Raw genomic sequence first — 14,125 nt, 5'->3', positions numbered from 1 at the left:
CACTACGGCAGGCGTTTTGGCGGGCAGAGAGTGGTACGACGGGCAGCGAATGGGCCGACTGGCAGCGAGTGGGCCGACGGGTCGAGAGAGGGCCGACGGACCGAGAGTTGGCTGGAGAGGGAGCCGACGGGCAGAGAGGGGGCCGGCGGGCAGAGAGAGGGTCGACGGGCAACAACAGCGAGTTTCTTGGTGGGCAAAGTGGGTTGACGGGCAGCGGCAAAACGTGGGTGGACGGGCAGTTATAGCGGGCATTTGACGAGCGCGACTGGACAAAAGGACGGGCAAATGGAAAAAAATGTAGATGGGCCTCTAGCAGGCATTTTGGCGGGCAGAGATTGAGCTAATGAGCAGAGAATGGGTTGACGGGCGTTTGAAGCAGTTTAACGGGCAGAGATTGGGTCAACGGGAAACCTTAGCAGATTTCTTGGCGGGCAGAGAAAGTGAGAAGATGGACGGGCAGAAACGTTGAGTGGATCGTCAGGCAAGAAAGGGAACTCTTGATTTGAAAAGGTATTAAAAGTTAAGAGCAAAAAAATAGCGTTGATCGATTTTCTTAAACATAGCTTAAAAATATGCTAGCGCCACCTATCCCCCGGCCCTGGGCGGGCCCAAAGTTACTAGTACCTAAATAATAAAAACTAGTTACCTGTTATTGTCTTTATTGCAGAAAAGAAAATTTCTTCACCTTCTTCAAGCTTTATTCACGTTAATGATGTGTTGTTGTCACAGTTCCTTACCAGCAACTAATCGATTTCAGTAATCGATTCACTAAACCCGCCCCCTTTTATTGTTTCATTATCTGTCGATAAGGAATTTTTTATGTTATAAGAAAATTTCTTCATTTACACTTGAATCTAAAAAAAAACTTTTCTAAAATACAGAAATTATGTAGTGCGATCTCAGTAATAAAAAAAAAAATTTTTTTTTTAATATTATATTTATAAACTGAGGCTGTCCCACATCACCCACCCTGGTGTCCCAATTCACCCAACACCACAGGCCCCTCCCTCAAATTTTTCAAAACTTTAAAAATCTGTAAAACGTAAATTATTTATTATAAAAATCAGAAAAAAAACATGGAGGTACAGAAAGGTAAAGGTAAAATATAAATCCAGTCAAAAATCAAATCAAGCAATTTGTGAAGGAGTTATGGAACAAAAACAAAAGGTGTCCCAACACACCCCAGTCTCCCCTACCTAACTTTCCTGATTTCCTGGCGAAAATCAGGATCTAATTATGATGATTGAATACTCACACAGGTTAACCTTATACTTCTAATTCAGATTATGCTTATGTTAACATTATGTCCCATTTTGAAGGTTTAACATGGAAGAAATGTGCAAGTGTTGTTGTTGCTATGACCAAACGGGTGGTGTTTAACAAATGGATGAAAAGGTAACATTTCGTGTTCCATTTTCATATCATCTTTCTAAAACAAAAGTATATAAAAGTGATGTGGGAAAGATAACACAGTAGCTTTTTACACTAGAATTTCCGTTCCACAGTATCCGTTCTAAATTTTTAAGTATAATTGTCTGTGTGCAGGAAGTGTATTAAATTTGATGTAAAATATTGAGATATGAAGACTAGTATTGTTCAAGTGGCAGACGCAAAATACATGAGTTGTTTGGTTGTTGGATTGTAGTGAGAATGCTCTCCCGGGGTTGTACCGTGCTACGAGGAGACAACGAGCTTATACCAGGTCTTGTATTTGGACCCTGCACATACGTCTATTTTCTTTCAACAGCCGTCCTAGCAGGTCTGTTGAAGCTTAACGTCGTGAAATTCATCTTTGTCGGATGCCTGTCAGCAGTTGAGCTTCTAATTAGCGTACTTGTTACTAACTATGCTGGTGTTCTTTGATTTGATAGGTACTGAGCTGCTCATTTTGTAAATGTTTTGTTGCATAAATTGCCCGTAGGTGAATTGAATGATTATTCTGGAAATTTGTTGTTTGTTTTTTCTAACAGTTTACGACATATTTCCACATAGCTTGCCATTTACTTAATTATTTGTTAAACAAGAGTTGAAACAGAAATTTTTAAAAGTAGAAAGTGAAAGGATTTTAAAATAATTTAACACTATATTGTTTTATGAAAGCTTTTGATTGATTGCAACAAGCTCGCAATGCAAGTTCAACAATAACTTGGTATTGACAGCTAATAGATTGGAAAAAAACAAATTAATAAATTTTTGATCTAAGCATTATAGTTGATATAAATTGCATGTCTTTTGATTTTATTATTATTTACAGGCTTGCTGGCAGGCTTCATCAGCCATTTTTTATTACAGGTGTTGTGCTTGTTTCTACATTGTACATTTCTTCTTCTTTGAAAAAAAAATTATATTACTCCATATCAAATTTGTCGTGGACGGAAAATATGAACTCAAGCATGAAATACAATTATAAGTTGAAAATATAATAGACATATTTTTGAGATGCGGGCTTATTTTTTTTTTCATGATTATGAGCTACGTTACCCGTGGCGTTCGTAGCGGGATTTTTTGGAACCATCCTAAACGCAGCCTTACGCATTAGTCATAACGTGATACTAAAATCGATTCCACTACAATCACAAGAAACAGGTTATGTGGTACAGGTTCCGTTTAGTTTTTCGAACGTCTTATGTTCAAACCTCAAGAAGGGAAAGCATGAGTCACATTTTTTACGTAATGCGTTTGCAAGTAAATTCAAGGTAATTTTTTTACATCTGTCCAAAAGTGTTCTGCACGGTAATAAATGTTCTGATTATTTTCGAGATATCTAGCGGAGGAATAACAATTCATTTTCATGGCCTTCACAACTGTTCTGTCAGCTGTTCTGGTCAGGTACTTAAACTTTGTAAGTAAGAATTCAAAACAAGTGTATAATTTTAACAAACAATTATTTGTTCTTTAGTCATTCAATCCACTGGGATTGTTATCGGCTTCGAGCGTGAACGAATCAAACTCCTGATCAATTGTTTTACAGTGGGCTCAACAAACTTGCCCAGTGTGACACATTTTCTGTCTTTTCATAGCTGAACAGTTGTAGTGAATTTGAAAAGGATTCTCATTGCGGCCAGCCATCCCAGATGTAAGAAATGTTGGCAGCAAAGGTGTAAATTTTCATGATTCGTCAATCACATTCCAACTTCAGGTAGGGTGTGTTTCTTATTAAATTTATCTTGACTTGAGGATGAGTGAAATGATTGCCTAATTACAAATGACAACTTGTCTGCAAGTTTACTTTAAACGTAACATTTTCACGTACATGACACAGCCTATATTATCCTTATTTGTTCTGAGTTTGCTATTTGGTTGTCTAATTGGAATTTTAGTTTTTGAATGAGATTCAGGTCTGATGTTGCAGGTGTTACATTAACGGATTATATTCTTATTCACTAACATTTCAAGGACCAATTTCTTCTTCTTAAAATTTACTTGTAAGTAAAAATGAAGCTTTTATATAATTGTGCATTATCTACGTAACTCTTTCCTGTTCAATAGGAAAGGATTTTGTTCATTCTGGGAACATGTCTATCAACAATGCAAGCTCCAATGGGACTTGTCGTTCGTTGTACGTGTATATATCAAGTATGTTATCATTTCCAGTTGTCTCTTCCGAAGCTTCTCCCAGAAGAATATGCTAAGCAATCAATTCACGAATCATATAAGGTATGAAAGATATATATGAAACAAGAGTTTTTATGCTTAATGGAGTTTTATTGTCTTATTATAGATTAATCATAAATTTTGATCTGAAAAGGTTCCTTGTTTGGGGCAAGGTACTGAATGAAGTATTATGATTGGATACCATACATGGAATTTCCATACTTTATTCACATTCTCATTTAAAAACGGTATTTAATATTTAAAAAATTGAAGTGCATATCTGGGCTCCCTTCCTTTCCGTAGCCCCGTTTCCCCTTGACTCATAATAAGCCCGTAGGGGGTCATGCCCCTACTGTAGGTATATTTAAAAACAACTTATACCACGGTTTGGAGGGCTCTGGCCGGAAAGGGGACGTGGGGTGCCGCGTAGTCCGATGATGTGTTCACGGAGGGCGACGTGGCTGCCCACAAATCCGAACTAAAGGTTAATCGCTCCTGTAAAAATGTTCCAAATCTTCGGCTCTTCTTCCGGCTTCTCTTAGCCAATCACCGGGTAATCTCCCCGGTGGGTCAACAAGGCAGTGTCTCCCCCTGCCTGGGTTGACGGCAACTATGAAAGGGCTATTGTGCCCTTTTTAAGTTGCAAAAATAATTCTAAAGTGCACAGAATTGTCAATAAGAAGTTTTTAAACAACATTTTTTGGAAAAGTTGTATTTATTATTGACCGGGTGTTTGCCTATTCACACTTTTTCAAGTTGTACTTATATTCACATAGTCGACAGTAACATCTAATAAGTGTGTATCCATTTACATACTAGTGTATTTCAGGCTTCTTGAGGAATCGAACCTCATACAATTGGTACGCTAGACCAGCGGCGTTCCGTTCACCCATGACGATCCTTACTAACAAAAATTGGAATTTGAATGCCTATATACGTATGCACAGCAGACAAGGTTATTTAGTACTATCTACTTTTAAAAGAACGTAATTTGTAGCTTAATGGTAAAGTACCGGAGTAGCATGACAGTAGTCTTGGGTTCGAACCCCAACTCAGCTATCAGCTACATAAATAAATACAACGTGATATTAATTTTAAATTCTTTTATTGTCCCTCCTTCCACCCACTATTCCACCACTTTACATTACATATCACAATACAATATAAATACAATACACAATACAACTAACAGGTTGGCTGCCACGCCCCTACTCCTACAGTAGCTACATCGCCATCTGAATGATGGCGACAGAGGGGGACACTATGGTCCGGGTTGACACGATGTTGGAAGCCATTACGGGAATGCACACCCCTGGCAACCAAGCATCGCATCGTGCAAAGAGAGGCCCTATGGTGCATTGCCTGGCGCCTTACGGCGAATCTTGGGCAGTGGCGACAGCTCCACCCCACGGCACATAGACCATGGAGTAGAGCAGCGCGGCCCGTCCCTATCAAGCTAAAAAAAAAAGGGGAACAAAAAGGGGCGTGGCAGCCAACCTGTTAATTAGCACACTATACATTACATAAAATAACAACGATACCACGAAGACCACGAGGCGACCACTAGGCGGCGACGGGCGAAGCGATGACGGGATGACGGGCGAAGCGATGACGGGATGACGGGCGAAGTGATGACGGGCGAAGTGATGACGGGCGAAGCGATGACGGGACGACGGGCGAAGTGATGACGGGCGAAGCGATGACGGGCAAAGCGATGACGGGCGAAGCGATGACGGGCGAAGCGATGACGGGACGATGGGCGAAGCGATGACAGGGCGACGGCGAAACGATGACGGGCGAGGTGAAGAAGGGCCTTTTTTTACTTAGGCTTGCTGTCCGTAGACTGGGGAGTTTGCAGGGCCAGCAATTTTCCAGATGATGAGGCAGGCTTGGTAGTCCTATAATAAGATATTAATCTTAAAAAAAGTAATACTAAAGAAAAAAGAAACTTAAAATACTGAGGTGTAGTGGTGTTGAGGTTCACGTCAAAGTGTGGTGACTGGCAAAGTAGAGATACTGAGAAGACTGCTGAATTTGAGGTTTCCAATTGTTTTCAACACAGTTTTGAGGCATATGCTGCACTTCCCATCACATTCAAACTTACGTACAATGATGAGCTTGCGAAGAATGATCTCTTTGGCCAGCATTCTTTGCAATTTTAGTTGCGGGCTAACAATAAAAGCAGAATTATGGCAATTGTAACACTGAATGCCAAAATATGAGTCTAATACCTCGCTCTTCAACTCAAAATCACACTACGTGAAATGCTCAGTCGAAATGACAAGAAGACTGCATGCCAGCATCCTTTGCAATATTGGTTTGACGAGCTACTTCTCAACAGCAGAATAATTGCAATAGGATTCTATTGGAAAATATATGTCTAGTACCTCTTCACGAGCATGAGAAAACTATGATGGATAGTTGCTGATAAAATTAAGTAATAAGTATGATGATAGTTCACCACACCTATTACCCTGTTACACAAAGAATAATCCATTGATAAGCTTCACTTGATCAACACAAAAAAGGAAAACACTTTTTGACACACCATTTGATTTGATTGAACTTCTACGAGCACAAATTAGTTTGATTTCTGACACTACGGCTGATGAACTTGCATTGCCATCTAGCGGAAATTCAATTTCGTCAGATTTAAAAATAAGCCCGACAAAAAAATTAAGCCCGACTTTTCGTATTTTTAATTTAATGTTTGAAACCTAGATATTGCCATAACAATACATGATTTGAACTCGCAATTCAACGCTGATGTCGAAACTTCAGTTTGTTTTTACCTGAAAGTTATAGTTTAAGAGTTATTCAAAGTCGACGTGGTTGTTATAAAACCCCTTTAAGTAGAGGTAAAAACCACAATTAAGAATAAAAAACAAAACGCTGTTTAGATAATGGAAGCTACACTTATGATCAAAATGCTTAAAATGTTTGGAATATTAATGTTCATTTTTTACTTTTTGCAAAGTTGAAAAAAAATATTTACCGGAAGTGACCAGAAGTAGCCTATATCTCCAGAAATACTGGGCCCACATTAAAACGAATATGATTTTCGGGATCCTCATGAAATTTAAGGTGTGTCTGACCTATTTTGATCCGTGTTTGGCGAAAAGTCCATTTTGGCCAAAATCGTGATTTTCCCTGAACTATGCGATTTTTGACGATTTTCGGGTATTTTCTACTGACACATGGATTCGATCCCAAATTTCACGAGGATCACGAAAATATCGGTCTTTTTTTGTTCAGACAAACAGATAGTGAGTTATTAAGCATTTAAAAACCGGATCTTAAACCGAAAGTTGAAATTTCGGAAATTTAAAAAATGAACTATGTTCTCCATTACAAGGTACACAAGATCTGCATAGTTTCAAGCGTAAGCTATAGAGAATTAAAATAATAGGAGCTTTCAAAGTTCTTGAAGTTCAGTTTTCAGGTGCGGCCTACATACCACTTCAAAGGACTACCGCACATATAACAATTGAAGCTAATGTTTCACAACCATCACCTTAATTTGGCAGCCATCCGAACTAAGGTGATAGTGGAACAGATATGGTTATCACCAGAAGAAAGTAAATTGGAGGTCCAATTCTTGCAGAATATTGATAGCGAATAGCACATCTTGTAACAATATTTTTCTCATAATCAGTGATTTATGTTCGACATGGCAGATCATGTTTGCCACACAAATACATGATTCAAACTCGCAATTCAACGGTGGTGCCGAAAATTCAATTTGGGTTTACCTGGAAGTTATAGTTTTGGAGTTATCCAAATTCGAAGTGGTTGTCATAACACAATGCTTTGCGTAGAGGTAAAAGCCACAATTAAAAAACCAAAAAAAACACTGTTGAGATGGTGGACACTCAAATACACCTTTCTAACGTAACCTACGTTATGACTACTGCCTAACGTTTATATAATGCGTTTTCTGTAGTCCCAAAACTCCCGCTACGAACGCCACGGGTAACGTGGCCCATAACTGTGAAAAACAAGCCCGTTTATCTGTTTTTCGCATAGTTCCAAAAATTCCCGCTACGAACGCCACGGGTAACGTACCCCATAATCATAAAAAATAAGACTATCTCTAAAAAACAGTCTCGTTATTTAAAACTACAACTTTCCTATTTTTATTTCATAAAACCTGGTGCCACACAATTTACATGATTTGTACTCACAATTCAACGGCAATGTGTTCGATACCTGTCTGTTTCATCTTGCAGGAAATGTAATGTCCGGCGAATTTCCCTCATTAACGTGTATTGGAAACTTTCATATTAAACAAAGGAATGACACGTGGAATAAATTCTCACAGTTACGAATGTTTAATGTCACATTGACCATCTCTGGACAGATTTATCCAAATTCCATTTTTATTTCAATCGTTGAATCACCAATGCCACAGCAAAAGCCTGGACAGCTGAGAAAGGATACTGAAAATCTAACGTGTAGGCATTCCCATCGATTCTGCTAAACTGCATAACCTGTCAACCATCTCAATTAGAACATCATCAATACACCTTAGTATAAATCTTCAGCTGATAATAAACAACCTGTTTTCCTTTGAATTCAATCTGAAAATTTTTCGCAGAGTCTTGGGTCACTCTCCCTCCAAAGTCCAACTGATAAACTTGACTGTGTTCGTTCCACAACGGGAATTTGTTGTTCAAAACAAACTCACATCTTCGTCTCGTCTGAGCTGGTGGCTCGCGTTCTTCACCATTAGTTGCTGAATTCTTTTCAGCTATCCATGTCTGTCGTAGCTAACATATTTAATTAAAATCTAGTCGATGAGAACTGAAGACCACCATTACCTTATTGAGCAGCTGAGCTTTTTGGAAACTCTCAAGATCGTGAAAATTATGGGCTGTTGTGGCCTGGGATCATCGATATCGTCGACGGGCAGATTCTAATGGGTGGCCCTTCTTCTACTTCAGTTCCTGCCTTTAACTTCAGTTCAGCCACACACCTACAGCACACACCTACACCAAACACGTAGGATCCACTTTCTTCTCTCACCTAACCTAGAAATGAAAAGTTTACCAGCACTTTCAAGTTGTGCCATAAATCGGTGATGCAGTCGCTGGGGTTATATCAGTATACATCTTGGGTGATGCAATTGGCTGGTTACTTGCACTTGACGTCCGTTATCTTATTGTGCGTTTCTAAAATTTCTTCAACAAATGGATTTTCCTCGAACAAACAGCTGCAACAATTAACTGGCAATTATGTAAGAAAGTCTGTTCTTTCCATTTCACCTAGAATACAAAAACACAAAACATTTTCTTCATTATTCTGCCAAGACTGAAATGCTTTCACTTTTGGAGAGTAAAATATTGCAACTGGAAAACAAGAGACAAACGATTAGAGGCTCTGGAGTTAAAGGTTTAAAACGTAAACATATCAATTGATTTCTTACATAAATAAAACTGAATTACTATTGTGTTACATCACCATTTTTACCAGGCAGAAATTCGAGAAGCTTCGACATACAAAGTTATTCGGACAAATCCATCAAGGCTGTTCGATGCAACACCGCGGCCAATTTGGTATGAACAGTGCCATGAAATGTCCACGCAACCACCCGTTAAAAAAACCTGAAACGACACGGGGAATATACAACGACTATTCATTAAAATAGCAAAAAAAAAAAACATGGCATTAAATAGAGCTCAGTATCCTGATTGACATCATAGCCTCATGGGCTGCCAGTCATATGCTTAAAACATCACAGCTCAAATATATTTATGCCACCGATTACCTGAGCCATGCCCTGAATGGAGCCTTAAGAATGGAAGCAGGTAAACAGAAAGCACCATCAACCAATGCCTGTCCTATAAAAAAAATAAAACAATTACACAAACTAGAAGAAACAGCTCGCACAGTTAAGAAACAAACACCAATGAGGGCAATTTATACCAGTTCCACAGCACAACCGTAGAATGGGTGCATCATAGAAATAAATCACCCAAAGATGTAGCATGGAAGCAGCTAACATAACTGCCACACCTAAATTTCCTGATTCAGCAACTACGGAACACCCAAGGATTCCACACAAAACCATATGTAAGCATACATAAGCCTAATAAAAACCAAGTATGAAATTAAGCTAACGGCCACATATTTGAAATAGAAAAGATTGGCTTTACCACTCATGAAGTTTGGTTCACGAGCTCGTCCACAATCTGAAACTCCATTACATCTACAATTGATTACATATATTAACACTTTACACAGAATTTAGAAATTGTTATTTCTAACTTGAAAACGAAACCATTATAAAACTGTTTGAACCTGTAATCAGAGCCAGCACCAAACGATACACGTCTTTCAGACAGACACCATCGACATTCACCATGTTTAAAACTAGTGGTCAGACGGCTTCATATACTTTTCTTTTGTTACCCCTTCTTTTTTTCGTACAAATAACACGTTGCCTAATTGCTTCAAACCTTACCAAAAAAACGGAAAGTTAACTTAAAAATACTTCTTTTAAAGAATTTATAAAGCTCTTTGATTTCCTCTTATTTTTGAAAAAAAAAATAGAAAATAGATACATACTATTTCTTTAGGTATTTACCCATGCATAATTCTGTTGGTTTGGCTTTCTTCAACACAATGGTCGATCTTGTACATCAAATGGCTTATTCCCAATCAACGTCACAGACAACTGTAAATGCTGGCAATAGAAATGAATGAGCTACAAACTTTGTCAATCACATGGAATTTGCTGGAAAGAAAGCAACCATATTTACTCAATTTGTTTTTAAGCTGATTCCACACAAGATTCATCTTCCTTCCACTGTTCAAATGTATGTGTGTACTGGGCAAGAGGTCTCATCTGCACAATAGAATGAAAAATGGAAAGAACACAGAGATTTTAATTGAGAAATTTTGTTGGTATGTGCCAAACAAGCTTTACAAGGAGTGCAAAAACAATAAATTAATTGAAGAAACTAGTCAATATGCAAATGAATTTCTTTTGGCTAACATGAAAATTCCGGATGATAAGTTGAAATTTTTTTAATTGCACTCAGTCAGCTGCCACAGATATAGCACTGACCTTAACAGGTTGAAAATCGATTGACTGGTTGTAGAATTCTTTGAAGAATAGTTAAAATGTTTAGAAAAGAACCATAATATAAAAAACAATGTGATAAAATATAATTAACCGGTTAATGCAATGCATTTGTGAAAACGCAATTAACGAAGTCAGTTGGGTTATATCGTGAATTAAAATAGGGAAACGTCTTCTGCTAAGGGGAGAAGCAAAAACAAAACAAAAGAGCCAAACAAATAAAGGCGTAAAGGAGGTTGGGGGAGGCACTTGGTCACCGATACGGATACGGATAGTAGCGCTGTTTCGGTGATAACTGCATAAAGATAAGCGCATTTTTTTACCATGGTTATACAAAGTTAATGAATACATCTATAACCAAAAATGGAAACATTTCATATCCAAAAATCACCCAAAATTAGAAATGCATAAAATAATAAAGACAAGGAAAGGATGATTGAGACTTTTAAATTTATAATATAGATTCGATGGTGGTAAACGCAAAGCCATGCCTATTTTCAGGATAAAAAAGTTCAGCATTATTTTCTGTTGTTCTCGAATAGTTGTGCAAGTGACGCATTTCACAACTGATAAACCTGGCCAGTAGATTATACACAGATGACACAGTAGATTACATTATTATGCTGTTCAAGATAAAACGTTATCAACTCAAGGCGTTGGTCATTTGCGTAGTGTAAAACAACAATTTCATTCGAAAATTGTACATTGCGGAATTATTCAGTTATCCTGTAGTTGGGGAGTATCGAAAATATGGTGAATGGCTTAAGTCAAGTGTTTGAAGGAAAGTTCGGAGTTGGTGATGTTGAAACGAAAATAGTTTGAGTCCATCGTCATCACAAAAATAGAGAAGAAGAAACTGGACGTGGAATTGAATGGAATTGACCCAAGAATTGAATGCTGGAATTGAATGCGTTACATTAATTGTTTCAAACGATAACAAAGAATGAAAATTTGGATCGACCGCGAAAAACTATTAGGGGAAGGTGGCTTTGGTATGGTATGCAAAGGGAAGTTATGGAATAGTTATGGTAGGATATTTAGAGGGATATTCAGAGGCCGTGAAGTGGCAGTAAAACGAGTTGAAAAACGATTTGCCAAAAATATAGAAGAAGAAGCAATGCTAAAGTTAGATCATCCAAACATCGTCAAACTTTTTCACTGTGAAAAGGACAAAGACTTCATGTATGTCATTTTTTTCTGGTTTTAAATAACAATATGATTTCAAATTGGTTCGTTTTTGTTACCGTGTTAAAGGTACTACGCACTGGAATTATGCGACGCTTCTTTAGATCAAGTTTTCCTGAAAAAGGATGATGCCAAAAAATACAACGGACCTATGCCACCTCCAATCAAAATATTTCGTCAATTAGCTACAGGCCTGGCATACATCCATTCAGAGAAATTAATTCATCGAGACATTAAACCCCACAACATCCTCATTATGCGAAAGCCTGGAGAAGATAAAGAGATAATATTTAAATGGTCTGATTTTGGACTGGCCAAATCCGTAAACGAAAAAGGAAAACATTCGTGGACTGGAGTGAGAGGAACGCGAACTTGGTACGCACCCGAAGTGCTGAAAAAACTCATCAAGGAAGAAAAGGCGAAAAACAAAGAGTTTTGGGGCACCGTCAATAGCGACGTATTTGTCCTCGGCCTCGTTTTCGGTTATATTTTGTTGGAGGGAGAACATCTATTCGGTTCAAATGAAAAAGAAATTCACAAGAACATAATTCGAAACGATCCGGTGAATATGACGAGTAATGCCAATTCACTTCCATACTATTTTACTCTTCTATTGATAAACATTTGGTTGCTTAATACTAGATATTGATGGCGAATTGCGCAAATATTATGAGAATAACTTACTAACGCCAATGTTGGAATACGATCCGGAGATAAGAATAAATTCGACAGAAATCGCCCTACGACTGGAATATATTAAGAATAAAGTAATATTATTTTCTTGCATGTTAGGAAGAAGCAATCTAGATAATCATAAATTTTTCCAATTCAGCTGACTGGAAAAGAAAAAGAATTTCACCAGCTTTGTGCTACTGACTCTTCACCAGATCTAGTTGGAAGAATCAACGACTTTATTCGCCTTGGAATTGACGTCAATGCAAAGGGCGAAAGGGGACAGAATGCGCTCCATTATTTGTGTAAATCAAATTCAAGCCCAAATTTAATTGACGCTATTCAACTCTTAATCCAACTGGGAATTGATGTGAACGCAAAGGACAATGATGGATGGAATGCGCTCCATCATTTGTGTTGGTCAGATTCAAGCCCAAATTTAATTGACGCCATTCAACTCTTAATCCAACTGGGAATTGATGTGAATGCAAAGGACGATAATGGACAGAATGCGCTTCATTATTTGTGTTTATTAAAGTCAAGCCCACATTTAATTGACGCTATTCAACTCTTAATCCAACTGGGAATTGATGTGAATGCAAAGGACGATGATGGATGGAATGCGCTCCATTTTTTGTGCCAATTCAATTCAAGCCCAAATTTAATTGACGCCATTCAGCTCTTAATCCAACTGGGAATTGATGTGAATGCAAAGGACATTTGGGGAGAGAATGCGCTCCATTATTTGTGCCAATTCAATTCAAGCCCAAATTTAATTGACGCCATTCAACTCTTTAACCAACTGGGAATTGATGTGAATGCAACGGACGATGATGGAAAGAATGCGCTCCATCATTTGTGTGCATGGAGTTCAAGCCCAAATTTAATTGACGCCATTCGACTTTTAATCCGACTGGGAATCGACGTGAATGCAAAGGACAATTTTGGAAGGAATGCTCGAACTTTTTTACGCAATAACCAATGGATTAGGAACAAGGACGAAATCCTAAAACTACTCGACTCAGCACCTGTTGTTTAAATCGTCTCTAGGCGATGCAATGCACTTTGACGATGAAAAATTAAAATATGGCAACTGTCGCATATTTTGAATTCTTTCATCTTTTACCCCTAGAAAACTCAAATTTCCCGCATTCTTGGCTGTTTTACTAAGGATACCTAATTTCACTTTCGGAAATACAAAAATGTCTGCATGGCTGTAGAGTCTTGCCAATTTATTATTCCTTTAGCCAAGTTGGTTGCGAATCATTTAACAAAAAGCCTAAAAACCAACTGGTGATTCAATATCGGATTGACAAGCTTCTTTTCTCTAAAGAAAAGTATTTCATTTCACTTCAAGCGTTTAGCAAAACTGTAATGGAACTGATACAGGAGAACAATCAGCACTGTAAAAAACTTGAGTAAACGCAGAAAAATAATAATAAAGCAAAAAACAATATGTCGAATGATGAATAAAAACCCCCATTTTTTTCGTCATCTAAAGGCCAAATAAGAAACCGCTTTTTTTGGTAGAGCTAATTGCGAGCGTTTAACAATTACACTACTAAAATTTAAAAAAAATTACACATGAAA

General features: G+C 37.9%; 1 protein-coding gene and 2 long non-coding RNA genes across 3 annotated transcripts; 1 reads left to right on the top strand and 2 right to left on the bottom strand.

The window, feature by feature from the left end:
• Positions 1-7,924: 7,924 nt before the first annotated feature.
• On the bottom strand, positions 7,925-8,700 carry LOC130686810 (uncharacterized). Its single transcript, XR_008999983.2, has 3 exons — positions 8,415-8,700; positions 8,154-8,363; positions 7,925-8,084 (listed from the first exon to the last, which is right to left on the bottom strand). It is a non-coding gene; the product is annotated as an uncharacterized LOC130686810 (long non-coding RNA).
• Positions 8,701-9,568: 868 nt separating this feature from the next.
• Positions 9,569-10,280, bottom strand: LOC132088092 (uncharacterized). Its single transcript, XR_009421309.1, has 4 exons — positions 10,181-10,280; positions 9,895-10,052; positions 9,750-9,802; positions 9,569-9,682 (listed from the first exon to the last, which is right to left on the bottom strand). It is a non-coding gene; the product is annotated as an uncharacterized LOC132088092 (long non-coding RNA).
• A 1,090-nt stretch (positions 10,281-11,370) lies between these two features.
• Positions 11,371-13,854, top strand: LOC130686402 (death-associated protein kinase 1-like). Its single transcript, XM_057509551.2, has 4 exons — positions 11,371-11,860; positions 11,933-12,438; positions 12,506-12,630; positions 12,696-13,854. Exons 1-4 carry the CDS (start codon positions 11,622-11,624, stop codon positions 13,572-13,574), a joined length of 1,749 nt encoding a protein of 582 aa, XP_057365534.1. The 5' UTR covers positions 11,371-11,621; the 3' UTR covers positions 13,575-13,854.
• Positions 13,855-14,125: the final 271 nt, after the last annotated feature.

This window comes from Daphnia carinata, chromosome 6 (assembly GCF_022539665.2).
Source record: "Daphnia carinata strain CSIRO-1 chromosome 6, CSIRO_AGI_Dcar_HiC_V3, whole genome shotgun sequence".
Taxonomy (NCBI): Eukaryota; Metazoa; Arthropoda; class Branchiopoda; order Diplostraca; family Daphniidae; genus Daphnia; species Daphnia carinata.
The sequence above is the reverse complement of the archived record's forward strand: the minus strand, read 5'-3'. Positions and strand labels throughout refer to the sequence as shown.